We start from the raw sequence: 27,747 nt of genomic DNA on the forward strand, positions 1-27,747 counted from the left end.
TAAACACAAACTTAAGATAAATTTAATTGAAGAAAAGGTTCATTACAGAAATTAACATTGCTTACCATTCTTTAAACACCTTATACATTATTAATATATACTGTATATTTCCAATCAACTCCATTCTCTTAGGCTCAATTTAAGAAACACAATTGTAACAGGTTTTATACAAAAAATACTTCACTAGGAAAGTAGACAAACTGCACAAAAAAGTACATGTATAATGTGCATAGCAAGATAGCTTGAAGCATCTATGTATGGCTTTCTTTAAAATAAAACTTTTGGGGAATGGGCCCATTTGGGACCTACTGTTACAGTTGACATATGTAAACTGTTTCACATCTTTTAGGCACTTGCTAACAATAGTGTTCAATCCCTGAAAAATGAATTTTACCCAAAAAAAAAAATTCTACATCTAAAATAAAAACCAAGAAAATACATGGGTAAAGTCTTACATATTCCTTTTAAATTAAACAACCAGTTTTATTAGTGCATGCACAGAACTAAATTGAAAGAAAATAAACTTTTTGTCAAAAATCTTCTGTGCAAAATTTACATAACAAACTGAAAGGTACAAAAATATGTACAGGTTTAAATTCTTTCTTATATACAGAAAAGAAGCCCTGAAGTTTTCAATGAAAATGTTTTAACACTTGTAGTAACAATGTAACAAAAATTATACAGTAATTTGTAATACAAGAACTCCATTATCCAATAATCCAACAAAATTTGATCCAAACTTACATGGTGAAGTTTCAGTCGATTCTGTTGTCATAATGAAAATACCCATTTTAAAACTCTACCTGCTGGGTATATCCCCTAGGAATCGGTCCTGAAAGTTTTATGCCCTGCCACTGAGTCCACTACTAATGCTTCTTCATTTCAACTGCCAACAATCAGTAAAATAATCTGCTTTGGGTTGTCAGTGAAACTGAAAAGGTGCTAACAAAGATAATTTGTTCCAATGTGTACATGGTCAGACACCTAATAGTAATTAAACAGCAAAAATCTGATTTGCTTTGCTAATCTTACTTCAAAATATTGTTCCTATAGAGTGATTCTTAATTTTCAAAGAAAAGACATTCCCATGGAAGTGCTTCTATGTTCCACTTTTCAAATGGATGGAAACCAAGATAAATATTGGCCATTTGATTTATGGGGTACTAACAATTTAATGAGCATAGTTCTGTGCAAGAGAATCACTGGAGATTATCATCAAATTCAGAAAAATGTTCAAGTTCTTTAATCAGACTTTAAACTGGACCAAGAGAGTTTAATTCTTTTGAGGCTGCCCATCTACTGCAATGCTTGACATAGCCATCTAGTAAAAGAAAATCACCTCGGGAAGGTATTCCAATTCCTGATATGGGACACAGCATAAGAGAAAAAAAATTTACTTGTGAAAAACTCTTTTTCAAGCATCATGAGGTGCAACTGTAGTTAAATGTACTCTCAGAGGAGCCTAACACCCTTCAAATAACTATATTTAGCAGATGTAAAGTTAAGTTCTTTACTCAAGCTCTTAGTGTATCTTCACAAATGAGAAACTCCTTCAGCTCCATGGTGAAAGAGCTCTCCATCTTCAGAGGAGCTACACTTACCAGATTCATAAGGCTGGTGGAAGAAGAGAGGGAATGGAGCTGTCAGCCATTACCCTCTACTAAGAGTCACTATATAACTAAATTGGGAAAACTTTTATCAAAATTTTCTTTAGCCCTAACTTCCCAAGAACACATTTTAAAAAATTAAATGATACATCTGTGCTGCAATTAGTTTCTTGCAAAACTTATGTGTGCAGTGATAGCATTTTCAAGTATCACACATAAAACTTTGTCTCCCATGGAAATATAACCAACTTTCAGATGTTCAATTTTAGGTACTATACTGAAGTAGAAAATGTCTGCCTTAAGGTAATCCAACCCATGTTTTCTTCTAAGATAATTTTACATTTCTTTTCCTTGGTAACTACAGTAAATTATTCTAACATATTCCAATCACGAGTTGCCTCCATCAAATGTCTCTGCCCATGACCAGCCCAAGCATCCTGATTGTCAAATACTCTACCACAAAACCAACAGTTAAATTTAGCTTTCAGGACATTTTCAGAGGTAGTTTTCACAATCTGGTAATTGTTTTTGCTTGTCTTTTTGAGTGTTAATTTTAGCACAAATCTTTCTTTCACAGAACTAACAGGTTTCAATGTTTTATGTCTTTTGGAAAAATCACCATAAATTGTTTTTGGGGCATTATCACAAACTGGCTTCAGTAAAGCACTGATAGTTCTTTTTGACAATGAAACCTTAAGTACACGTCCATTAAATTTAGCAATAGTTTTCATTACACTTACTACTTCTGGTGCATCTGCATCAGGATGATTCAAAACTACAACTGGTTGGTTTCTCCTAGGACATTTCACAAGCTGTTTGGAACTAAAGGGGAAAAGCCGCAAAGTTCTGACTGAATCTTTTGAAAGCCTTGGTCTGCTAAAATCAAACGATTCACGGGCATCTTCAGGTTTAGACTTTTCTTTACACTTTCTATGTAATGTTGCTTTTTTTCTTGGAGGTTCTTCATAACTATCCCTACACTTTCGTTTACAGTTTCTGTTTCTAGATACAAAGGCAGTTTCAGAATCTTTACTTCTTACATGAGTTTTAATTCTTGAAAAATTTTTTTTCGAAGTCTTTTTTCTATTGAAGCTTCTCTCAATTGTACAATTTGTTTTACACCTTAATACCCTGGTGTCTGAACGGTCAGTGAAACACACTGGTTCCTCAGAAGATTCTGGGCATGTTGCAGTAGAAGTTATCACAATTTCATTTGCTGGCATCATATCATCTAGTAAGAAGGGTAAGGCATCTCTAGAAGATTCTGGCTCTCTCTGCTCTCCTCCTGTAGTCTGATTAGATGGTACCTTGTCTTTCTGCAATGAGGATGCAGAGGTGCTTACAGACAGATTGTTAGCAGCAGTCACATTTAAAACAGGGTTAAAAATTTTCAGCAGTATTTTTTGTGGTGTTCCTTCAGGTTTCTTTGGCTGTATGTTTTGATAATACGTACTATTTTGGACTAATTTAGGCTTAAGCAGCTCAGTCTTATTTGGCATCACACACTTTAAAAAAACAGCTTGTTTGCCATCAGGCAAGAGGGTATAAAGAGGTGGTTTTGGAAAAATCTCATTCTGCTGTTTTACTGAGTCCAAGTTATTCAACTTGGTGCCCTGATGCTCAGATACTGTATTAGGAGTAGGAACAGCTTTCACTGAAGAATTTGCTGATGTTTTGATAATGTAAGGGCCTTTTAATGGCAAAGTATTTTCTGAGCTACTTTTCATGCTCAAACAACTGCCAATGCTGGAACAAAGTGCAGGTGTCAGACAATTACTGTTTGGTTCTACCTTTAAAAAAGGTGTTCTGCAGGGCTCCTTAGCTGTAGTTCCACAAGCCTGAGCACTCTCAATTTTGACAGTGGAAATACCTTCAAGTTTCCCATTATTAAATGTTAAAATCATCCCAGGTTTCTTGTTTAAAAGAAGAGAAGCAGGTACACCTTGTGTATTAACCAATGGAAGTGGTCTTCCTGAAACAACATGTAATCCAGGCTTGTTAGCAATGTGCAATGGTACAAAAAAGCCTTTTGGAGTCTGAACAAATATAGCCTTTTTTGGTTCTGAATTCAGAAGTGGACTCTGTCTATATAAAGAACCTAAATTTTGTGTAGTGGCTCGTAGTTTATCTTTTACGAGCTGCTGTGTTATTATTGCATCTGACTGAGTCTTAAGTAATGTGCCAATACCTGAAATTCTAGGTGTCTTTTCTGAATCTCTCACATCTTGTGATATTGACAGATTTTGTTTTTCTTTTCCACTAAATTTTAAATTCTGATCATTTGTAGGCACATTAATCCCTATACCACCAGATGGGATTGGGAAGATGCCTTGTACTCTGAAGTCTTTTGAAGATTCAATTATTTTGCCTTCTCCCTCAAGTTTTTGAAATGACTGGTCACAATGAAGTGGGAGGCCTTTATCAGGAGTGTTACTATTACTAGAGTCTTGTTTTACCTCAGATTTTGTTTTTAATCCATCCTGAAGTAACTGGTTTACTTCAGGTGGCAAAAATTCTGATGCCTGTTTACTCTGGAGAGAGAAAACAGATGTGATTCTAGGCATCATAGGTGACTCAACATTAGAAATGTCATCCCACTTAGATTTCTCAGTCATGCTCTCTAAATTCTGATTTTCATTAGTGTATAAGTTCTGTCCATCAATGTTTTCTCCTTTTTCTAAAACACACTGTTCTTCAATTTCGGTTTGCATTTTTAAAGTTCCATCTTTAGTATTTAAAAGGCTAATAGATGCTAACATGCTATCTGGATTTGAGCTCTCCTTCCTCACCAGTGATAAAACTGATTCACTTATTGGTTGTTGAACAACTGTCTTGCTTGATGAAGGTTCTTTTTGAGGGTTTTCACACATTCCTGTTCCTGAAAACCTACGACGTTTACTAGAATTATTTACTTTTGAGTAATTATGAAAGGGCAATGATCCTTGGTTGGAAGATTCAACAGGTAACTCAGAGTTGACATAATTAATGCAATAGTTATGCATATCTCCACTGTTGTATGCATTTTGTTTGGTAGTAGAGTTGACTTTATCTGGACTTTTAATGGTAGCACCTGATATCTCAGGGTGACTCTGAGTAATATAACTTCCCCATAGGTCAATATTATCTTTTGTTTCAACTTTTGTGGTCAAATTCACTGATGCCGAAACCAATTCTGATGCTGACAAAGACGACACATTTTTTTCATCATCCACTGTCTGAAGCATATTACTTGTTTGAGATAGCAAAGCCATTTCTTTTTCTGATGTTACTTTCCCTGAAAGTATAGGAGATGAACATGAAAATGGAGTAGTTGCTTTCATGTAAACTGTGTCACTTAATTCAGCTGTTACTCCTGCTAAAAATCCAGGAGTGTCCAAAGTCTGGGGCTGCAAATTGGCAGTACTGTTCTTTGCAGCATCTGACTGTGAGCCTGGTAAATATAAATTCTGCTTATTGGTAGGTAACAATTTTATTACAATATGTTGTTTTCCATCCACCATCTTAAATCCCATAAAATCAGCACTGTAGTTAGCAGGAATTGTTATTCTATTATTTTTCACCATTAACACTGTAGGTCCTTGTACAGCAGTCTTCAAGAAACCTAGAGTAGAATTTGATCCCTCTTCAGCTCTATTACATTCCCCAGTGGACAGAAGAGTTGGCTTTTCTGACTCTGACTCAGCAGGTTTATCATTATTCTCACCGTGTGGTCTTTCATCCTTTTCTTCATTTAAATGCTCTTGAACAAGATGGCTCTGGTCTTCAGATTTAGCCTGTGTTTTGTTCACTTTTTTAAGCACTTGAGTGTTTTTTTCTATACTCCTGTCACTTCCATTGTTGATCTTCTTGCGTTTCCAGAACGTCTTCCTTGATGCATCTATTCTGTATCTTTTCAGTATCAGCTTAAGTCCTGCTGAAGTCTTTGCCATCCTCTTTTCATATTTGTCTTTTTCCAGTTTTTCTTTCGCATATAAGTGTTCTTTGTGCAAAGTTATAACATGTCTTACCAGGTGCTCTCTCCTAGTGGCACCATAGCTACAATATTGACAAGTGAAGGGAAATGTACCAGAATGAACATGAAGGTGCTTCTGAAGCTCTCCTTTGGTAAAACATACATGATGGCACTTACCACATTTATAATGGATTTCATTATGTCTATGAATGTGCTGAACAAATGTGCCAACATCCTGGGTGGAGAATTTGCACTTTTCACATTGAAAACTACCATTTACACAATGTGTGGATGCAAAATGTTTTGTCAAGTCTAATAAAGTATATACACTCTCATTGTTACAAATGTCACATTTTACTAAAGTGCTTCTATGTGTCCGTCTGTGTTGTTTAAATATCTGGAAGTCATTTGCTGAAAAACTGCACATTTCACAAGGATATGAAGGTAATTCACCATGGTGCCACATTTGAAAGTGTTTCTGCAAATCATTTGGACTATATCGAGTGCTATCTCGGCATTTTAAACAGTTGAAATTCAGTATTTTTGCAGACATTTTTAAACCCTCTTCTTCAACTCTCTCAGACTTATGGAGCAACATACACTCCTCTACACAGCTTACAGTCTTTACATGGATAGATTTTCTTGCAGTCTGTGGTTGACGCTGAAATAATTTTCTGTATTTGTCAACTTCATGTTTCAAAGAGACTTCATTTGGAATATTTATCTTCGGCAAATCAATTTTCACATTTTTTAGTTCATAATGAAAACTACTTTCTGAAATTTTTGGTCTAGGTACTGATCTGATAGTATCTACTATCTCATTTTTCACATTATAATCTTTTCTTAAAGTAGTTTGTTTTTCATCAAAAAATAACGGTTTCTGTTCAGATGGCATGATTTTACAAAAAAATCCCAACTTCTTTTTTCTCTAAAAACTGAAGTTACTTGTAATTTAAACAGGAAACAATACTGTGCCGAGACATCTTCAAAATACCAGAATTTTTCCAACATTAACTCACCTAAAATCAAACAAAGAATTGAATTTTCGTATCAGTAAATTTCATATTTTAAAGTTCATTTTGATACAAAATAGGAATGTTGATCAAACACATCCATAAAAGATATAAAAGATCAGTTAAGTATTTTAAGAACAGCTTACCAAGAAGTAATAGCTTGATGCAGAAATAATACTAATCTGGAAGTCAGGAAATACAAGTTTTACTTCCAGCTCTGCTCTGTGACACTGGACAAGCTTCAACTTCTCTGAACCTCAGTTTTGTCATCTAAAGAAAACCACAATTGGGTAAGTACCCTTAAGCTCTAAGATTTTTATACTAAGTTGATATTACAATATTTAAGCAGGATTTACAAAATCTCAATGAGAACCATAAAATTTAAGTTCCAATTACACACGTCTCCAATTACACACATGAACTATTAACTTCCTCATCTCCTTAGCTGACCCTCTGGCTATTACCTTGTAAGAAATTCAACAGGCTTCTCTCCAGTTTTTCTATTTCCTTAGTGCTTCAGAGATAATTTATATTTAAAATATAAGTTTCATTTATCTAACAACAACAATAACAGAAAACATTATCTGCTCTTTCAAGTTATCATTACTAAGTAAAAAGAAAAAAAAGAAAAAAGAAATGAAAAGGAATAGCACATTTTGCTGGGGTACTGTTAAAGTCTACCTACTACCTTTTTGGTCCCCAACCTTTTGGCTATTTGGCTTTTTGTCCCTAGAACTCAGGCAGAAGGCAGTAAGGAAAGCTCCTGGCATATGAGAATGCACCCATTACTATCTGCCGCCATCAATTCCAACACTTACTGGTTTGTGTTACTCTAGACAAGTCTCAATCTCTGTCTTCGTTTCTTCATCTATAAAGTGAAAAAGAAAAATTAGTACTTTCCCTACCTTTCACAGGGTTATTGTAAAGATTAAATGAGAAAACATATGAACAGTATCCTGTGCAGTGCTATATAAATTGTAGCTATCATTACTGTATGTGATGACCATGAAATGACACATTATGAGTTAAACTGCAAAGGAACAAAAAATAGTGAAGTAATAAGATGTGATAATATATTACTAAGATTGGAATCTGAGTACTGAAGGTTCAGTAAAATATCAAAATGTGTATTAGAGGAATTATGTTTTCTTACTTTTGTGATCTTAAATATGTATGTATGAATAATAAACAAAATTAGATAAGCTAAAGAAAATAAAGTATAAATCACATTGAACTTCATCTATAATGTCCAGTCAAAGGTCTCAGCTTTAAATTTCAATTAATCTAGGGATACCCGGCTAGCTCAGCTGGTAGAGCATGTGACTCCTGATCTTGGGTTTTCAGTTCTAGCCCCACGTTGGGCAGAGGAGATTACTTAAATAAATAAAAACTTGAAAAAAATAAATTTCAATGAATCTAAGTAAATAGATACTTTACTATTTCAGAAATCCTTTATTAAGGGAATACAATTAAAAGTTAAATTACGTATTAAGAGACTTTTAATCTCTCTCACACTCAGTAATTTCGGTTGGGTCTAAAAAACACATTCCTTTAGTAGTCTTTAAGTACATATATGCTAAACTGATAATGAATTCATTAGCAGGGTACCAGTTTACTGAAAATTTTTTTTAGTAGTGAAAAATCACAATTTCATTATTCAGTGCCACACACTGTGCTCTGACTCATATCATTTCTTCAGAGTTCATCTGCAAAGGGTGGTAGGATGCTCAGGAACTGCACAAAATATGGAATGCGACACAAATTTGCATGTAATCCTTTGCACAGGGGCCATGTTAATCTCTGTATTGTTCCAATTTTAGTATATGTGCTGCCGAAGCACGCACTGGTTTTACATACTATGTTTAATTCAGTAAAATATTAAAATTTTTACTTAAAATGTTTTACTATATTATGTAAAGCAAAATGTAAATACTTTTTCTTCAAAAGTAAGAAAAACTAAATAAATGGCTAGAATAAAGTTCAATGACACCTGGTGGATATTCCACACCAACTAAGAAGATTCCCTACAGAGTGTCACATTCTGTATTATAATCACCGATGGAGATTTCACCATACCAGAATCTGAGGGTGAGGTTCAAAGAGGTGAAACTTTTAAGCACAGCTATAAAGGTTCTCTATTTGCCTGAATACCATATTGTGGTCATTCTGGATTAACCATACTCAAGCCTTTCTATTATACACATAATCAAGAAACTATATCATGGGTTTTATTACAAAAGGGAAATTGCTTCTTGTAGTAATATTACATGTGTTCAAAAATATATGTGTAATGCTAAAAATAGATTGATACTATTTTTAAATATCAATTCCATTTCAAAATATCTACACAATTTAAAATTTTTCTTATAACACATACCCCAGAGTCTGACGACCAGTATAAAAATAGAATTTTAAATAACTCAGTCAACTAACACTAATAAATGCCTACTATGAATGTGAGGCATTTTGATGGGTGCTGTGGAAAGATTCAAAACCACAGCTTACAATCTGAAGGAGAGAGGTAGGACATATACATTAATACACTGCTTATTCAGAGTTGACCATTCAGCAACCTCACCCTTCCAGGACATGAAGAATAGAAAATAATTAAGCAGGATGCATGGCAGCCAAAACAGATGTCACAAAGGTCACCCATTAAAGTGCATGTCCTTTCAACACAGGCAAAACAATGTTAATAAAAGGGACCTTACTAAGAACTCCACTTAGCTTTTACTTAAGTTTGGTAACTGCTAAATAATTAATATTGAACATCAGTATTTTTTACATTTAATGAATGGCATGTACAATACAGTATTAGGGGAGTTTGTATTGGTAGTTTGGGGTTTGTTATTCACCCTCAAATTTTAAATTTGGAGAATCTATTTTGTCTTCAACTATGTTGAACCTGTAGTATGTGGAAGCAATCAATGATGACATCTGGTAGCAAATTATACTAGGGTTGCCACCTATGGGCAAAAAATGCGTTGTGAATTTCTCAGATAACAAAAAAAGGAAAAAGGAATTTTACTCTAATTTTAATCTTCCAACCTACTAGCTAATGCTCTTTTCACTACAGTTCAATCTTTACCCCACCAACAAGGATTACTGATTTTAAATCTCCTATTTAAACTACTGCCCTTTCTCTACATATTATTACCTCATAAGACTTAACCAACATCTCCTCAAGCCTTGAAAGAATACTATTTGCATAAAGTATGCCCAGCCCTTTCAAGTAATCTGGAGAACTGCCTGCATCAAGGTGGCAACTTAAGCCATCTGATTTCCTTCTTCCAACTGCCCAATGAAACACAAACCAAAAAATAAAGTCCTACAAAATAACTAGAAACTAGAAAAACATCCCATACAAGTACTGCAAGGTGTCTGGTAAGAAACAGTCCGGAGAGAGAAGAGTGAAAACAAATGCTAACCCACTGCCAAGCACCACTTTTAAAGAGGAATTTGACTAGGGGACATTCATTTAAAAAGCATTTAATAAGCATCTCTTATGCCCTAAGTAAGAAAGTAAAGGACATAAATCTGCCCAATCCCTCCCTGAACATACCTTGAGATTCTAGAAAGTGAGGACTTGAGAGGAAGATCATGTGGTACCTTCTGGGGAGATAGAAAGCTTGAGCTGAGGTATGGGAAGGAAGAGAATGAATCCAGAGTTTTGAGCTGGGTCCAGAGGCCAAGTTGAGACTTGTTAGCACCAGCTGTTGGGAAAAATATAAAGAGGAAATTATTTCTGAGCAAAGATAAATCTTCCTATATCCATGCCTATCTTCTATTTAACAGTTCTGTCCTTTATCACATAAATAAATTATCACTAAGTTGTCAGGAAAAAGTTACATTAACTTCCCCCCTCCTTTTAACTAAAACACTGAAAAAAATCTTGGTTCATTCTTTAAGAATTCATCTCAACTACCAAGGCCATCAAAAGTTAAGTAGGCAGAAACATCACTAGCTGCAGCAGCTCAACAAAGAGAAAATAACCTGAACACTCAGAGAAACCCCTTCCCATTCCCCCATCCAGCAATGAAAAATAGTAACTACACAAAAGTTACTACTACTGGAAAAAGGAGAAAGCTTAGGGGGGAAAAAATAAATCAAGTAGTAACTGGCAATTTCAGTAAGACCTGAGATAATATACAAAAAAAAAAAGAAAACTAAGAACATACTGCCATGAAAGAGAGAACAAAGTAGATAAGTAGATGGGAGAGAAATAATGATTTTGAAAGCAAGAAAAAAATAACATTTGAGTTTTGGGGTTTTTTTTTAAAGACCTGAATTTTCAAAATCAAAGGCTCCTCAAATGCCAGGCAAGATTATTAGTGAGAAGAGAATATAAGACTCAATGTTTACAACTTATCCTAGTCAAATTTTTGGGTTTAAAATATAAAAATGAAATGCTACAGGGGCGCCTGGGTGGCTCAGTCGTTAAGCGTCTGCCTTCGGCTCAGGTCATGATCCCAGGGTCCTGGGATCGAGCCCGGCATCAGGCTCCCTGCTCAGCAGGGAGCCTCTTCTCCCTCTCCCACTCCCCCTGCTTGTGTTCCCTCTCTCGCTGTCTGTGTCAAATAAAAAAATGAAATCCTTAAAAAAAAAATTAAATGCTACAAAAAAAAATAGGTAGAGAGGGAGAGTTACCTAAAAAGGTATTTGATTTTTCATCAGCAATGCCAACTTTAATCAGAAATCAATATTAATCAAGCATTTTACTCACAATTCTAAATGCTAGAAGACAATGGAATGACACAGAGTTCTGAGGAAAACAGATTAACCCAAGAATTAATTCTATACACAGGAAAATTCATATGTAAAGGAGAAACACAATTTTAGATGTACAAAGATTTAGAGACTATACTACATAGGTACTCTTTCTGGAATAAAGTTTCAAGTAAATACTTTAGCAAAATCAAATTTCAATCAGAAAAAAAGAACTTAAAAAGGAAATAATGTGTTATAGAAGAAATATCTGTCAACAATAAAATCCATGAAATAGAAATAAAAGCAAATATTTTGTTAATAAAAGCAGAAGACTGGAGAAGGAGAACACTTAATAACACAACAAATATATTTGTAAGAGGTCCTTAAAAAAAATTAACAATAGGAAACAGGAGACATGACAATAGCAACAAATTTCTAGATGCTGGAAAGCAGATAAATTAGTAAATGACCCTGCAGACCCAAGAAAACTTAATTCCAGACAGAGTGGGGAAAGCTAAGAACTAACCTACTTTACACTCTGAATCTTTGAAAGACTTAGGAACTGGCAGTACCAAGTAACAATAAAGAAGGGAGGAGAAAACTAAAAGAGAAATTTGGAGAAAATTGCTTGAGCTCTGGTTAGATGCTAAGATTCCCTTCCCCATTCCATACGCTAGGTTACTGCTATTTCCCCACCACAGCAGATGCCTGCAGGTTTATTCTCTGCAGAAAGTACACAGACTCTCTTAATCGGGGATATGAGACACAGCTGAGAGTGGGTACCATACCAAAAGCAAGAGGATTAAATGACCATATATGGATGAGATACAAACCCCACCCCAGTCTCCCCTATTCCCCCTTCTACACTGGCTCCTAGGCTAAAATAGTGCTACTAAAAATATGGTCTGCTGATGGTCCATGAAACATTTGTCACCAGTCCATGACAACGTATGTACAGAAACTGAGAGTTAAGCATTTAGAAACTACTATAGCAACTTTACCGAGTTAAGTTTCTATCTGTTGAATCGAACAATAAAAATGTGGACTTGTATTTTGTATGCCTTCATTTTTTAAAATTTTATTTTCTAGTAATAGAGGCACTATGATATACTAATGATACAATCTTTATAAAGAACAGTTTGCTATATATATTTACATTTAATATAACATAATTCATGTTATAATTACATATATAATTATATATAATACAGTATATATTTTATAATACATAAAATATAAATCTACACATGACCAGGAAGAAAGTATGTAACTTCTGATTTACTTCTAGAAATGTATCCTAAAGGTAATAATCAGGTTCACTGAAACACTGCCTACAAAAAATCACAAAATCAAAAATAACAAAATGTCCACCAATAAATAAATTATGGTATTTTCATTCAATGGAATATTATTCAATTTTAAAAACAATACTGTAAAACTACATTTATTAATAGGAAGATATCCAAGATGTATTCAATGAAAAAAAAACCCAGAAAATAAATAGTACCATATTAGGAGTTAATCTGTTGAAAAATTGACAGGTGTATAGAGAATAGATGGATAAGTAAACAAACACATGGGCCCATACAAACTCATAGTAAAAAGTCAAGAGTACATATATAAAAATGTTTACAGTAATTACTGGTTATCCTTAGGTCAGTGCTTCTTAAAATGTTGTCCTTGGATCACTACGGCCTCCACACTGGCAAACTTCCTTATCACAGCACAAGCAAACAGCTAACATTTGGATGTAATGAAAATCACCTCTTTGCCTCTAGACCATATTGTTATGAAACTTTATCAAAAAATGGCATGAAACCATGAAAATTTTGAAATTCTCAAGCAAAGCAAATGAATTCTGTGGTAAACCGAGTTTTCTCTGAACAAACTTAAAATAGTAAAACTGATGCCAGCACAAAGTTCAAGAATGTTGACACTAAAGGTAAAAATCAAAATAGGTATCCATTTACATTACACTCCTTGCATCAGTACACAGGTACTCAATCACACCCATACAGAGAGGGCTGTCCAACAGCCATAAAGTTACTGGCAAACATTATACTCAGAGAATAAAATTATGCTATGTTACTCATGGTATATAAATTCATGCTACTGAGAGGTAATTTTTTTTTGCTTATTTAATAGTTAATTTGTGAGCCATGAGGTTACCTTAAAAAGTAAGTAAAGGAAGTTGGCACTACCAAAGTTATGAATAACAGTGTTGTTATACAAATACAAAACTGTATTTTATATAGAAAACAAATGGTATTCAACTAATATGTTTTTTTTTTTTTTAAGATTTTATTTATTTGACAGAGAGAGCGAGCGAGCACAAGCAGTGGGAACAGTAGAGGGAGAGGGAGAAGCAGGCTCCCCGCCAAGCAGGGAGCCCGATGCGGGGCTCAATCCCAGGACCCTGGGATCATGACCTGAGCCGAAGGCAGACACTCAACCATCTGAGCCACCCAGGCGCCCCTCAATTAATATGCTTCTTGATCTTAGTACATCATTAAAAGAAAAAAAATTTTAAATAAAAAAGAAATTAAAATTTTTTAAAAAGATAAAGAAATAGGAAAAACTGCAACACTGATCTAAATTTGACTGTTATTTTTCTATACAGGTATCCCCTGCTTTATGAAAGTTTGCTTTTCAAAATCTCTCATTATAACCACTTCACTTACAAACCTACATTAGTTGTTTTTTGCTAACCAAAAGAAATCCAAAGAGGGTTTCTGTTTTTACCAAAAAAGTGAAGAACTAAATTAGTGTTCAGCCTTTGTTTTGCAGAGATCTGTTACAGAGCCCAAGCAGTGAGAATGGTACAGCCAAGCTCCTTCCCCAGGAACTACAATTCAGTATGTCAGCATCAAGAGGCCATAGCTTCGAACTGTGTCTGTGGGCATCTGTGCTTTATCTCAATTATTTTATGCCTCCACCAGCAAGATGTGCCCCCTAAGATATCAGAAAAGCCTAAGACTAAGGTTATTTTGGGGGTCTGAGAACACTCAAAAAATTTCCACATGAATTAGTGGTAACTGCTTCTTTGCTTTATACCATTTCAACTTACAAAAGGTTTCGTAAGAATGCTCTATTTTCACATTGGTGGGGGAAACCTTTATACCATACAAAGAAACGAACAGCAAGAATAATGCTGAACTATTTTTACATCAGTTAAGCATGTTATTCTTTAATAAAGTAATGGTTTTCATCTGACAAAATTTTATTTTTTGATGCTATCTTTAATAGTTTTAATACTGGCATTATGGAGAATACATAAAATGAATTGGAGTAATTTCCACCATTTCATCTCCTCTGGAATAGTTCACTAAACACGAGAATTGCCCACTCCTTAAAATTACGTAACTGTACCAAAAATACCATATAGGCTTGATACCTCTTTGGATTTAAACCTTACAAACCTTTGAAAGCTCTTCTATGGTTTCTGGGCTCTTATAGGTTTCTACTGCTTGAGTTATTTTTTCCAATTTATATTTTCCTTGAAAATAACCAACTTCCTTCACATTGTCTAAGTATACTCCTATAAATAAACCTCACTTTTAACAACCTATCCTACAGAAATAAAAGTACAACATATGTAACAGTATCACTTAAACGTTGGTGAGTTGGAGAATGATTAAGTAAATTATATAAACAAAAAGGTTTATGTATTAAATTGACTTAGATTTCATTGTGAACTTTTTTTTTCGTTTTTAAAAAAGGCAGTTACAGATGAAAGCATGTAATACATTTTTAAATTAGGGAAAGGATCCTCATTTTCATGTCAGGAGCAAAGATACTATAGGGCTATGTTTGCAGAAGCATAGACAAATCTATAAAAAGATACCTCCTGAACTACTGACAAGTTAATTTTCTTAGGGAATGACAGCACTGCAGAGCAAAGGACAAACGTATGCAAACAGCCGGGAGAGAATCAACTCTCCTAAGTACTCTGAGTGAAACCAAGAGGACAATGTTACTACCACAAGTCTTTACTGAGGCTTGCGTCTATTCCTTCCCTTGAATTCTAGGAAATCTTATATCCTTAAAATAATTTCTCCTTTTCAGCTCACCCTGACTTAAACTACTTTAAGCTAGTTTTATTACTTGTAACCAGATTCTTAAGACATTAAGTTGATAGATCAATGCTGACTGCATTTAATTCACAAAAAGGTAGGTTTTGTGATGATCCTTTAAAGAGCAGTAGACTTAAACTTGCAAAAAAGGAGCAAAGGCTATCTAGACCAGAAAAACAGAGTAACATTGGAAGAAAAGCATTTTTCTCCCATGGCACTGTGGGATCTAGATCACAGAGAAAATGTATAATAGTGAGGTTAAGTGAGAACAGACTACAGAGAACAGATCTGAACTTGAAATGAAAGGTAACCAGGAGCCATGGTGAATTCATGAGCAGAGAGAAGTTATAAAAGCAGTATTGTAGAAGTATTATTAGAATGGTACTAGAAAGCAAGATATATTGGAAACAGTAAAAATAGAGATCAGAAAATTAGAGGGCTGACAATCCAAATAAAAAGTGAGGAACCTGAGAACTGGCAATGTTAGCATAGGTTAGGAATCAATCACACAGAGAAGTTTTAAAAAGATGATTCCCAAAGTAAAATGCCAAGGATAAGAAACACCTGAATAAAGTAAATCAAAATGCACCATTCCTAGAGTCTTGTTTGCTTTCTACAACAGATTAAAAAGCAAAGACATTCTACAGTTTTTATTTTTACTGAAATGATATAAAAAGAATCTATATGCCCTTTATTATATTTTAGTTGCTTAAGCATTAAAGAACTAAAAAAACTGATTTTAGCTTCCCCTCATTTGTAACTCAGCATGTAGCTCTGTAACCTAACTTGTCACATCACATAAATAGAAAGACTAATATAATTAGTAATTATTTTGTATAACAATTTCATTCCTTGAGTCATCGAATTTTTTCCTAGAGAAAGCTGATTTCAAAACTCATATGAATATATAACTAGAAAGAAAACAAAAGAAGCACACAGCAAGAACTTACTGAAAAAAACCTAAGATTCTACCTAAAAGGGATCTAGAAGAAAATTACAAAAAAACCCTAGAACTTATTTTAAAAGCAGAACCTTATAGTGCCTTCAAAATAATAATCTTTTCATGACTTGAAACACACATTCTGGGCTTACTTTTTTTGTAGCTGCTTTAAGTTTTTAAAAAGTTTACCTATAGGGCTAATACCTATCGTATTTTAAATAAGTGAAAGAATAAATTTTGTAGAATTAATATATATAATAAAAGGCAGCTCCCTCCAAATCATGGCCTAATCAGCTTAAATGCAGAAAAGAGAAATGAAGAGTTAAATATGCTAATGTAATTAAGTACAGATATAGAAAGATTCAAAATGCTAGTATACATGTGAGCCACGTACCACTCAGGTAGGCTGGTGACACTGGTTGGTATACAATTATGAAGGAGTCCAAAATCAAAAATTAAAATATAGAACCAGTTCCTGGTTCAGGTTAATCTTCTTTCTTATTACTGACATGATGACTACATATATAATGTACAGTGCCCATTATCTAAGATGCTTTCCACGCCCCTACACATACACCTTTATTTATTTGTTCATCCTATTTCCTTTCAACAGGCTTGTCATCCCCTTCTATCTTCTCAATATTGGTCAAACTTCCTTTCTAATTCTATCTCCTATAGGGACATGAAACCTGCAATACACACTAATCTCTCCCTCTCTGAATATCCATTTAAAGTACAGCCATTGCTCACCACTCCATTACACTTCTTTATAGTTACATCATTTCATTTTTAAGTTTTACCTCCCAAGGTCATTCATAATCTTCTTAAAGACAAGTTCTAGGGCGCCTGGGTGGCTCAGTTGGTTAGGCGACTGCCTTCGGCTCAGGTCATGATCCTGGAGTCCCGGGATCGAGTCCTGCATCAGGCTCCCTGCTCGGCAGGGAGTCTGCTTCTCCCTCTGACCCTCTTCCCTCTCGTGTTCTCTATCTCTCATTCTCTCTCTCTCAAATAAATAAATAAAATCTTTAAAAAAAAAAAGACAAGTTCTATTTTATATTTTTCACTTATCCCACACAAAAACCAAGACAATTGGTACACAGGGTCCTAACACACTCTTCACTCATTTATTCTTTTATTTGCAACCCAAATATCTGACCTCCTGTGATTTTAGATTATTTTATAGCAAATGCTATAGATCATGTAAACTTTTTTGCTGCAATGGAATTTGATTTAAAACCCTCTCTCTCTCTATCACACGGTCAGAAATCACATTTTCAGTATGTGGAAATTGGGAGAAAAATCATAAGTATTCCACCCAAAGGGAAGTAGAAACCACTAAATTTAGTATGGGAAGGAGGAAGAGTATTTCATCTCTTGTGCTTTTCTTCTTTTGTCATTTTGCTGTGGCAGTGATGTAGATTTTACTTAAGATTTTGGAACACATGCTGGGGGGGGAATCAAAAGATTTATGGCTACTTGATTGGGACAACATGCATCAACATGCAACCCATTTACCCTCAGCTTCCCAAAATAATATAAACTATTCAATTTTTCTCTGGCTCTGTAAAGCACCTGTCTTTATGACAGAAGCAAATTCTATTTCCCAGGCTTCCCCACCTTAGTAATATAGCACCACAATCCATCCAGTTACTCATCCCAGAAATCAAGGAATCATCCCGTATGCTCTTTCCCCTACTCCCACGCTAATCCATAAGCAAGACCGGTCAATTCTATCTCCAAAATACATCTTGAATTCTTCTCTCCATCTCCACTGTCATCATCTCAGTCCACGGTCATCTATAACTTGGATTTAAATAACCTTCTAACTGGCATACACGCTTCTCTCTTGCCCACCACCTTCCTCTGAATCCATTCTCCACACAGGAGCAAACATGATCTTAATATAAAATAGATCACAATGCTCCCTGCTTTAAAATCTGCAGTGGCTTCCCAAAGCACTTAAAATAACATTTAATCTCTGCCAAGGCTTACAAGGAGCAGTGACATCTGGTACTGTACCTCTTTCTTAAACTTCACCTCACACCACTCTCATCTGTAAATATACTCCAGCAAGCTACCATAGATAGTCTCTCAGTTCCTCAAATACTCCTTTCCTATCTCAGGCCTTTGCACCTGCTGTTCCCTGCTTGAATTGTTCCTTCTCCTATTCTTCAAATGGCTAGATCTTTCTCATCTTTTAGGTCTCAGCTCAAATATCATCACCTCGGGGGTACCTGGGTGGCTCAGTCATTAAGCATCTGCCTTCGGCTCAGGTCATGATCCCGGGGTCCTGGGATCCAGCCCCGCACTGGGCTCCCTGCTCTGTGGAAAGCCTGCTTCTCCCTCTCCCACTCCCCCTGCTTGTGTTCCCTGTCTCGCTGTGTCTCTCTGTCAAATAAATAAAATCTTAAAAAAAATATATCATCACCTCAGAAAGGCTTTCTCCAACCTATAAAGCATCACTTCTCAAACAAAAAATTATTCTCTATCTAAACCCCTTATATTTCTTTTTTGTAACACTTCGGCAATATTTTATATATTTGCCAATTTATTTTCTATCTGGCTCTACCACTGTAATAAAAGGTGCATTAAGCATAACAACACATCTGTCATGTTTTTTGCTATATCACCAACATCTGGCATAGTTCTGGGCATGTAGCTAGCACCAAATCTGTGCCAGTCTTTGTTCTAAACACTGAGAATACAGCAGTGAATAAAACAGACAAAAATCCCTCCCTCGTGGACATAACACTCTGCTAGTTATTTAGATGATAAACAAAGTAAATTATTTAATACATTCAAACATCACAAGTGCTGCAGAGAAAAACAGGCAGAACTAGAGAGTTGCAATTTTAAATGTGAAGTCAGGTAGCCCTCATTTGAAGTCTTATTTGAGCCAAGATCCTAAGAGGTGGAGGCAGAAAGCGTTCCAAGAAAAGAAGTGTAGAGTGTGCCTAACATGTTCAGAGACTAGAAAGAAGAACGTCAGTATGACTGAAACACAAAACACCAGAGGGAAAGCAGTAGGAGATGAAGTCAAAGAAGTAATGGACTGAAACAAGGCCTGAGAGACACCAAAAGGACTTTGGTTTTAGTATAAATGAGATGGGAAGCTACTGGAGCATTTGGGGTAGAGAAATAACATAAGCTGAATGATTTTTTAGAGATCACTTCGGGGGCAATGTTTAGAACAGATTATCTGGGAAGGAGATAAGAGTGAGAGCCAGAAGACCAGTTTGGAGATAAGTATACTACAACTGCCGGGAAAGAGACAATGGCGACATGAGACATTGGTGGAGACAATGAGGCATGGTTAGACCGTGGACATGTGGCAACAAGAGAGCCAAAGGATATGCTGACAGACTACGTTTGGTCTGTGAAGAGAAAGAGTATGTCAAGGATTAACTCTGCAAGTCCTAACCTCAGCAACTGGAAGAAATGAGTTGCTATTTATTAATACAGAAAGATTGCGTGCAAACAGTAAGTATAGAAAGCATACCGAGAGTTCAGTTTTAGCCGTATAGAATTTGAGATATCTAGTTGATATCTGAGTGGAAATGTGGATGTGTAGCTGAATACAGAATACAGAGATCTAGGGGTAAAATTCTGGGAGTCATTGGTGTGCGTATATATATATCTATGTATACAGAACTGAACGAAATCACCAAGGAGTAAGTACACAAAGAGAAGTCCAAGGCCTAAGCCTCGAGATACTACAACATTTAGAGTAAAAAGAGGAGAAAAAACCAGCTAGTAAGAATGAAAGGAATGACCAGTGAGGTAAGTTAGGAGAGTGGTGTCCTGAAAGCAAACTAAAGAAAGAGTTTCCAGGATCAGAGATTGATCAGCTCTGTCAAGCAAGATTAGGACTGAGAAATGACCACTGGACTTAATGTCAAGACCGCTGGTGACTTTGATTAGCCCCGTAAAAGGGCTGACTAGCATGGATTTAAGAGGAAATGGGAAGAAGAGAAGTGGAGATGTAGTACAGACAACTCTTTTAAGGAGTTTTAGTATAAAAGACCAAAAGAAGAACTGAAGTAGAATTATTCTGTTTTGTTTTTTAAAACTGGGAGAACAATTACAGTATGATTGCATGCTTATGAAAATCATCCAACAAAAATGGAAAAATTGATGATGAGGGAGAAAAAAACAGAGATGCAGTAGCAATGTCCTTCACTGGGTGAGAAGGGGTGGAATCTAGTGAACAAGTGGAAGAGGTGAACTTAGAAAATAATAAAGATAACTGATCTTTAGTTACTAGAGAAGAGGATAATGGGAAGATACGAGTATGAGAAGCTGTGGAATGAAATGCCTCATTAAGTCTATGATAGGAGGTCCACAGCCAACAGCCTGTGGGCCAAATGTAGTCTGCTACCTTTTTTTATAAATTAAGTTTCATTAGAACATGGCCACATTCGTTGATTTCCATATTGTCTGTGGCTGCTATCATGTTACAACAGCAGCTGATAGGTGCAAAGAAACCATATTGCCCACAAAGCCTAAAATATATACTACCTGGCCATTTACAGTAAGAGTTTGCCAACCCTGGTATAGAGAAATGTTCCTATATACTCTCTCTCCCTCTTTTTTTTTAAAGATTTCATTTATTTATTTGACAGAGAGAGAGACAGCGCGAAAGGAAACACAAGCAGAGGGAGTGTGAGAGGGAGAAGCAGACTTCTCGCAGAGCAAGGAGCCCGATGCGGGGCTCGATCCCAGGACTCCGGGATCATGACCTGAGCCGAAGGCAGACGCTTAACGACTGAGCCACCCAGGCGCCCCCCTATAATACTCTCTTGAGTTGAGGATCAGCTAACTGGTTATTGAAGAGAGAAGGTTAAGTAAACAGCAGCATTTAATGAAAGAATTAACCTATACATCATTCCTAGTATCTGGAGCTCAAAACAAATACTATATGAGTCATCAAACATTAATTTCATTCCTTCTCTCTCTCAGAATGTTTTTATATCTATTGCAACATTAGTTCTGAACTGGCTGTATCTCTAGAGGAAGGGTATGGTTTTGACAGTGTTACTATGAGATCTCTCAAAAAAGGGGGAAAGAAGAAGAAAGAAACAAATTATATATATATTATACCTATATAACATGTATAAAACAGAACAGCATTGCAGATGCTGTTAATGACTGTTTTTTAAAAATTTTCACAGCAGAGGAATATATAACAAGATCTTTTCCACAAATAAATTTCCATCACTTGATTACACTTATTTTGTATCTTAGCATCACCAAAGTGGCATCACACTAAAAGAAACATAAACATTTTATTCAAAGAAATCCCCACCTTAGCAGAAAATAAAATGTGTTTGGCTTTCCAAATGCCTCATACATGGATTTACCTAAAATATTCAACCTCATATATCACTACCTCTCATTCCCCCAAAATACAAATTGTTACAGTCAAACCAACCTCCTCCCCATCTTGGATCAGCCCTTAGCCATTTTCAACTCCATCCTTTCCTCAATTATTCTGTGCCTAACAAAACTCAACTCATAAGTTAAAACACATTTGCAGTGATACCTCCTTCAAGAAACCTGCCAGCCCTCACTAATTTTCTTTCTATCAGAACTCAGACTTAATATCCATACCATACAATCACGCATTCATTTATCTGCTGTTTGTACTGTTTCATATATGTTAATCTAGGTTCCTTAAATAAACTATAAGGACTTTGAAGGCAAAGAATTCCTTTTATTCTTTCATATCACTAAAATGCTGAGCACAGGGTGCCTGGGTGGCTCAGTCAGTTAAGCGTCTGCCTTTGCCTCAGGTCATGATCCCGGGGCCCTGGGATGGAGCCCCACATCAGGCTCCTTGCTCAGTGGGAAGCCTGCTCCTCCCTCTACCCCTCCCCTCCCCGCTCGTGATCTCTCTCTCGCTGTGTCTCTGTCAAATAAATAAATAAAATCTTTCAAAAAAAAAAAGAAAAAAAGAAAATGCTGAGCACAGCACTGATTATTCTCAACACATTCTTATTGATCAGTATAACCTAAATATATAAAAACGTGCCACAATAAAGGAAGTCCATCATGCACTTAGCTAGTAGGTATAATCCTTGACTATCCAGACAGTTGCACATAGTTGTACATAGTAGACACTCAACAAATGTTTGTAGGTTGAATGAAGGACTGAATGTATACATGAATGACGAACAATGAGCATCTTTCATAAGGTGGAAGAAAAGAGCAAATTGTAGATGGATGTGATCAACTTGAAGCTATAGATCTTAAATTCATAAGGGCCAAATATCCATCGGATCATTTTTTTTAAAGATTTTATTTATTTATTTGACAGAGAGACAGCTAGAGAGGGAACACAAGCAGAGGGAGTGGGATAGGGAGAAGCAGGCTTCCCGCTGAGCAGAGAGCCCAATGTGAGGCTCGATCCCAGGATCCTGGGATCATGACTTGAGCTGAAGGCAGACGCTTAACGAGTGAGCCACCCAGGCGCCCCCATCAGATCATTTTCTGCTACAATCCAATTCAAACTACCTTATATACAAAATTTTGGGACATGGGACTGGGAAGGACACCAGGGTAACTGACAGGATCAAAAGAGAACCATAGATACCTCTTACCATGGTCCCTAGAACTGAAACTGGCATGCTATCTCCACCCATCTCCCATTTCCATATGGCTTCACTTTCTCCTACTACAGATGGGGTTCTCATACTTGTGGGAAAGAATGTCACTAACACCCTACCAGATTAATCACTTTAGAGAAAAGGGAGCATCTTTCTCCTAGCATTCATACATCAATTTCAAAGAAGCGTTCTTGATTAATGAGATTCTGCTTGATTAACAGGCAATCTCTGTTGCAACAGGGATGACTAGGCTTGGGTTATAAGACTCTATCACTGGCCACTAACCACTCATAATAGGGGAGAGATGGCTCCCCAAATGAAGAGATACTGAGTTGACAAAATTAATATACAGCTGACGAGTTGACAAAATTAATATACAGCTGACCCTTGAACAAAACAGCTTTGAACCATGGAGGTCCACTTATACATGGATTTTTTTGACACAGTACAGTACTGTAAATGTATTTTTCTCTTCCTTATGATTTTAATAACATTTTCTCTTCTCTTGCCTACTTTATTATCATGTTATTAAGAATATAGTATCTAATACATATAACACAGAACATATGTTAATCAACTATTCATGCCATCAGTAAGGCTTCCAGTCAACAGAAGGCTTATAGATGTTAAATTTTAGGGGAGTCAAAAGAATACATGCAGATTTTCAATTGTGTGGTGGGTCAGTTTCCCTAACCCCTGCATTGTTCAAGGTCAACAAATACATTTTTTTCCCTACCAGCTATAACCTTTAACAACCCAATTTTAATTAGGAATTAGTGATGATTTTACCACATTGTGAAATTATTTGACCTTCCATGAAGCCAGTATTTTTCAGCTATTACCATTTCTAGAAATGAGACCCATGTGAAACCTACTTATCATAAGCTTCAAGTCATGCAACTTCATTCTGATATTCTGATATCTCTTTCATGCAGTCATACCAATCATGATTTTAAAATTTAGTCAGACTTTGCTCACAATTTTTCAAGATGGAATAATCCAAATCATTTTGGTCAGTCATCATATAGCAGCCTCTTGTTCACTTCATTACATTTGAAGTTTTCATTCTTCATCATATTACTTTTTCTGAGAATTTTGGATCAAACAGAGTAAAGAAAATTCTTAGCACCCAGCATTTACTTTATTCAGGAATAACACAGTACCCATGTGAACCTAATTCAGTAAGAGGGCAAACAAATGTTATGTAGGAAACAATTAGACATATAAATGAACATATAATTACCGAGAATCTAAGCTTTGTTGCTCCCTACTCACTGTAGTTGTTAGACATTAACTTCTAATAAAACAAAACATTTCTGCCTTTGTGAAAAATGGCCCCGAAAACAAAGCCATCTACTAGTAAAACTCATGGCAAAACATGGTTATGATTACTGAAGTAATAATTTAAGTTGGTACAGTCTACTTCAGCTATTTTAGTAGTTATGTACACAATCTTATTTCTAATTTAGGGTTATATTTATGGGTATACTTATTGTATTTGGTGAGAGGAATTAAATGATACTGTGGTATCCCAGTTCCTATTCAAAACAAACAGTAAGAGGCACTCGTGTTTCAAGGGTAGATAAACCATGTTTTTGTACAAGGGTACAATATTTTCCACTAAGTTTGCAAAGCTTCCCTTATAATACCATGGATTTGATGGCAGATTTTTTTTTCCTTCATTTTGTTCACACCAAGATATTCCAAAGACTGTCTTCAGGAAACCAGTCATAACTCCACAGTGATTCTCAAGTACCTTTTCTGACTCATAATGTTGATGCCATTTATCATGATATAAATATATTTCAGTTTTTCTTTAGGTGCATTACTTTGCACTTATTAGAGCAAAACAGAAACACTCTTCCGGTCATTTATACAACTTCAAAACATCTTCCAACCATATATAACTCCATTGTTCATTACCCAGAAGCCCTTAATGCTGTCTTTATGTTTAGAAGAATATAGTTAAAATGATCTTTAGCTAGCTAATGAAGTATTAAATAATCAATTATGAAACCAAAATGACCTTTTTTGCTTACATTAAAAGAAAACCTATAAGTATTTAGGCCAAAAATAAAACTATAATTTATGAAAACTTATGTACATATAACTAGTTTACTTTATTTTGTCCAATATCAAATGTATTAACTTACTGCTTAATAGACTACATGCTGTAATACTTCAATCTTTACCATACCTCCTTCTTCAAGGAACAAAAGGCACGCAATTTAATGCCTGGACAAAGCCACAATCAGGAACAGTGATCAAAAGAAGAGACGATATCTGGAAATGAAGACCGAGATTTTAAAACTGACCAAAACCTGTTAGTAAAATGTTTTTATACTCTTGAGTCAATTATGCTTCAAATTCAACTTATGTGTTTAACTTTTAAGAGGAAAAAAAAAACCTCTCTGCACTTTTGGCCAATAACCCTCCATTGTTACTCCATGATAACATGTCATAAATTTATAAAAATCACAAAACTCAAAGCTTAGAAGGGAGCTTAAGCTCAATCTAATTCACTTTCTTTGTTTATTTCAAGATCAGGAAAATGAATCTTGCCAAAATCACAAACCCAGAACAATCTAGATCTGATTCTAAGCCAGATATCCTACCACCACAATACTACCTCTTTATACTCACTTGTGCTAACATCCCATGAAAATTGCTTACCATGTGAAGCCAATACCCCCATACAGTACTGAAACACTCATAGCCTACACACACCTGGAATCAGATAATTAATAAAAATTTCAACTTCATCACAATTCTTTTCTTCTGCTTATAGTGTTTTATCACAAAACTTGTAGTAGAGTCCCTGAATGAAACTGAACAAGACTCAAGTCTTTTACCATCAAAAAAAAAGTTGTATTAAGTGATCTAAAGCAAACAATGGTTCCATAAGAACAATTGCAAACAGAAAAATAAACAATAAAAGTACATTAAAGGACATGTTTAAAATATATTCTAAAGTCAAATTGTATATTTATGCTAAAACATAACCTCTGGAATGCTTCAAGATACAAAAGTTGGGACCACATATACTATTAACAAAGGATAGGATTTAAAATGTGATGATAAAAAAAAAATACTCAACCATTTAAAAGCTCATACATTATCAATGCACATAGTAGGTATTCATTGTGGTTGTTATCCTTTTACCCTTCCATAAAACCAGATATAACATTTTGAATTGATAGCTGTCCTTATTTTCACTGCAACAATAAGGAATAATTTGGATGTGCAAAACAAGTCAGATACCTGCATTATACCCCTCCCCCCCCTTTTGGTAACAATTTTCTAACAAACCCAAGGCTCATCTTATTTATAAGAATTTTAAGAAAAATGAACGTGGTCTACTATGCTTACCATCCTCAAGAAATGCTAACGCCCTGAAAAATGTTAACAAAATGCAATGTCTTTATGAATATCAGAAACACATAGTTTTGCTAAAAGATAATGAATCCATTTCTATGGATTTGCAGTTAAAATTCTGAAAGATGTCAGGGTATTTCATGCCCTCAATTTAAATGGTTTCTATCTGTTCAACCTGAGAATACTAACTTTAAGGTACACTCAAATCAGATCCCTGGCTGCATAAAAAAACAAAAAAACAGTAAACTAGGCCTAACATAGAGTCACTCAAGTTAATGAAATTCCTACCCTGATGTACAGTTTGGTGTCTTGTTTCACCATTGCTACAACCACACAAAGGTCAGCATTCTTACGAATTCCTTAAATATTGACTTATTTTATTTTTCTGGTGCTTATAGACTTTTGATATCCAAACATACTCTATGAATGTTTTGACTAAAATAGCTCACAAATACTAAACGCCCCCAAATTTAAGCCTAAAAAGAAAACTAAACCTAAACTTTTTTATTCTGAACCTTAAAGCTACTATATCTGTTTTGTTGGTCTACTTAAAAGAGTTACAACATTTTACCTTATATACATTCACCCTATATATTTTCCATTACCATATCCATCTAGGAAGAGATTGTCTACTTGACAATGAGGACACCATGTTAAGAACAGACTCAAAATGGACCCTACAAGTGAGAAAGCCAGTTACAAAGAAATCCATCTGCCACTGGGTGTGGTTGGGGTCTGCAAGAAGGGCGCCTTTGGCCAACTCTGTGGAGGAGGGAGCGCGCGCCAGAGAGCTGAGCGTATCTGCAAGAAAAGACCTCCAATGACCAGAGACTGGACCCACAATGGGGAAGCCGTCGAGTCGGACTGCCGTGGGCCTGCGAATCTACAGCTCGAGGGGTGCGGTCGCAACAGTACCCATGCTGTCTCCACCAGCCCCGGAATGCGCCGAGTGGGTGCTTCGAGCGCCGCGCGCCGCGCTCCGTCCCAAACACCGCGCCCGATCCGCCCCTTCCTCCGGGGTTCGGCTCCCCTCGGGCGCGCGGAGGCACACTGTCTCCGCGCTCCCGCTCCAGCTCCTAGGCTGTGGGAGAATGTTGAGTTCAAAAAGCCCGAACGTAGTGCAAACCCAGCTAAGAAGCGGGAAGTTAGCGATAGCAGCCTGCAAGAGCGCCGAGTAAAACAGCCGACTTCTCTAGAAAAACTTTGCGGCAAGTTAGGCGGAAGCGCTGAATAGCCGGGACTATTTAGCAGGCGCTTCCTATCACAAGAGGCGGATCCCTGAGCCGGTTCAGGGGACCCTGACACCCCCACAAACTCGCATTTTGCCCCCTGGCTGGCCATCTAGAAGTCCCGGCATCCTAACAAGTCTGGGTGGCCCCGCTCATAGGGAATACCTGTCGTGGTCCCCATTGCCTGCGAGTCCCTGATGGCGGCCATTACGCTTCCATCCGGGTATTGCCGAAAAGCCGATCGCG

The 27,747-nt window shown here is 36.0% G+C and overlaps 1 protein-coding gene and 1 pseudogene across 4 annotated transcripts; both read right to left on the reverse strand.

Moving 5' to 3' along the window:
* On the reverse strand, window positions 1-27,747 carry ZNF518A (zinc finger protein 518A). Of its 4 annotated transcripts, none has more exons than XM_028098697.2 (7): window positions 27,667-27,747; window positions 25,095-25,180; window positions 23,876-23,983; window positions 10,135-10,285; window positions 7,391-7,440; window positions 6,719-6,842; window positions 1-6,578 (listed from the first exon to the last, which is right to left on the reverse strand). In XM_028098697.2, exon 7 carries the CDS (start codon window positions 6,452-6,454, stop codon window positions 1,976-1,978), a length of 4,479 nt encoding a protein of 1,492 aa, XP_027954498.1. In that variant the 5' UTR covers window positions 6,455-6,578; window positions 6,719-6,842; window positions 7,391-7,440; window positions 10,135-10,285; window positions 23,876-23,983; window positions 25,095-25,180; window positions 27,667-27,747; the 3' UTR covers window positions 1-1,975. The 4 variants fall into 4 exon arrangements, with proteins under 4 accessions (XP_027954498.1, XP_027954500.1, XP_027954496.1 ...); XM_028098699.2 differs by lacking the exon at window positions 27,667-27,747 and adding an exon at window positions 27,114-27,460; XM_028098695.2 differs by lacking the exon at window positions 23,876-23,983.
* On the reverse strand, window positions 8,312-8,412 carry LOC114205515 (U6 spliceosomal RNA; annotated as a pseudogene).

This window comes from Eumetopias jubatus, unplaced genomic scaffold, assembly GCF_037043125.1.
Source record: "Eumetopias jubatus isolate StellerSeaLion01/CBP00866 unplaced genomic scaffold, mEumJub1_p1.0 scaffold_17, whole genome shotgun sequence".
Taxonomy (NCBI): domain Eukaryota; kingdom Metazoa; phylum Chordata; class Mammalia; order Carnivora; family Otariidae; genus Eumetopias; species Eumetopias jubatus.

Excerpts from the sequence above, each read along its gene's own strand:
- ZNF518A (XM_028098695.2), bottom strand. The coding sequence starts at position 6,454 with ATGCCATCTGAACAGAAACCGTTATTTTTTGATGAAAAACAAACTACT.